The 472-nt window shown below is 33.9% G+C and overlaps 1 protein-coding gene across 1 annotated transcript in view; it reads right to left on the bottom strand.

The window, feature by feature from the left end:
* The window catches only part of ETH_00042770 (B-box zinc finger protein, putative), a gene marked incomplete at both ends in the record, with an annotated part of 6,122 nt that overhangs the window by 3,364 nt on the left and 2,286 nt on the right, over positions 1-472 (bottom strand). The window contains one exon of the mRNA XM_013374896.1: positions 4-182. Coding sequence (XP_013230350.1) covers positions 4-182 — 179 coding nt within the window. The remainder of the gene's footprint in view (positions 1-3; positions 183-472) is intronic.

Genomic DNA, 472 nt, shown 5'->3' with positions numbered 1-472 from the left:
TGCTGCTCTTCCTCCTGCTGCTGCTGCTGCTGCTGCAGCAGCAGCTGCTGCTGCAGCGCATCCACCTCCCTGTGCTGCGCGGGGGGCCCCTGCAGCGGCAGCTGCAGCGCCAAAAACGAATTTGCTGCTGCAGTTATTTTTTCGCAGAAAAGACCCACGCGGTTTGAAAGGTCCAGCAGTGCCTGAATAAATAAAATAAAATAAATAAAATAAATAAATAATTAAATAATAAATAATTGAATTGAATTAATTAGACTCATTAGAGTAATTAGGGGTTTAAATAATTGAATGGATTAAATGGTTGAATAAATTTTAAAAATGTAATTAAAAAAGGTTTTGGAATAGTTAAAAGGGATCAGAGGGGAGTTAAGAAAAAAAAGGAAATCAAAAATTATTAAAAAGATAATTTCAAAAATAAAAAAAGATAATTTTAAAAATAAAAAAAGATAGTCAAACAAATAAAAGAAGATAC

This window comes from Eimeria tenella, genomic scaffold (genome assembly GCF_000499545.2).
Source record: "Eimeria tenella Houghton genomic scaffold, Eth_scaff2360, whole genome shotgun sequence".
In the NCBI taxonomy this organism is placed as follows: domain Eukaryota; phylum Apicomplexa; class Conoidasida; order Eucoccidiorida; family Eimeriidae; genus Eimeria; species Eimeria tenella.
Note: the sequence above shows the minus strand (reverse complement) of the source record. Positions and strands in the feature narration are given on the sequence as shown.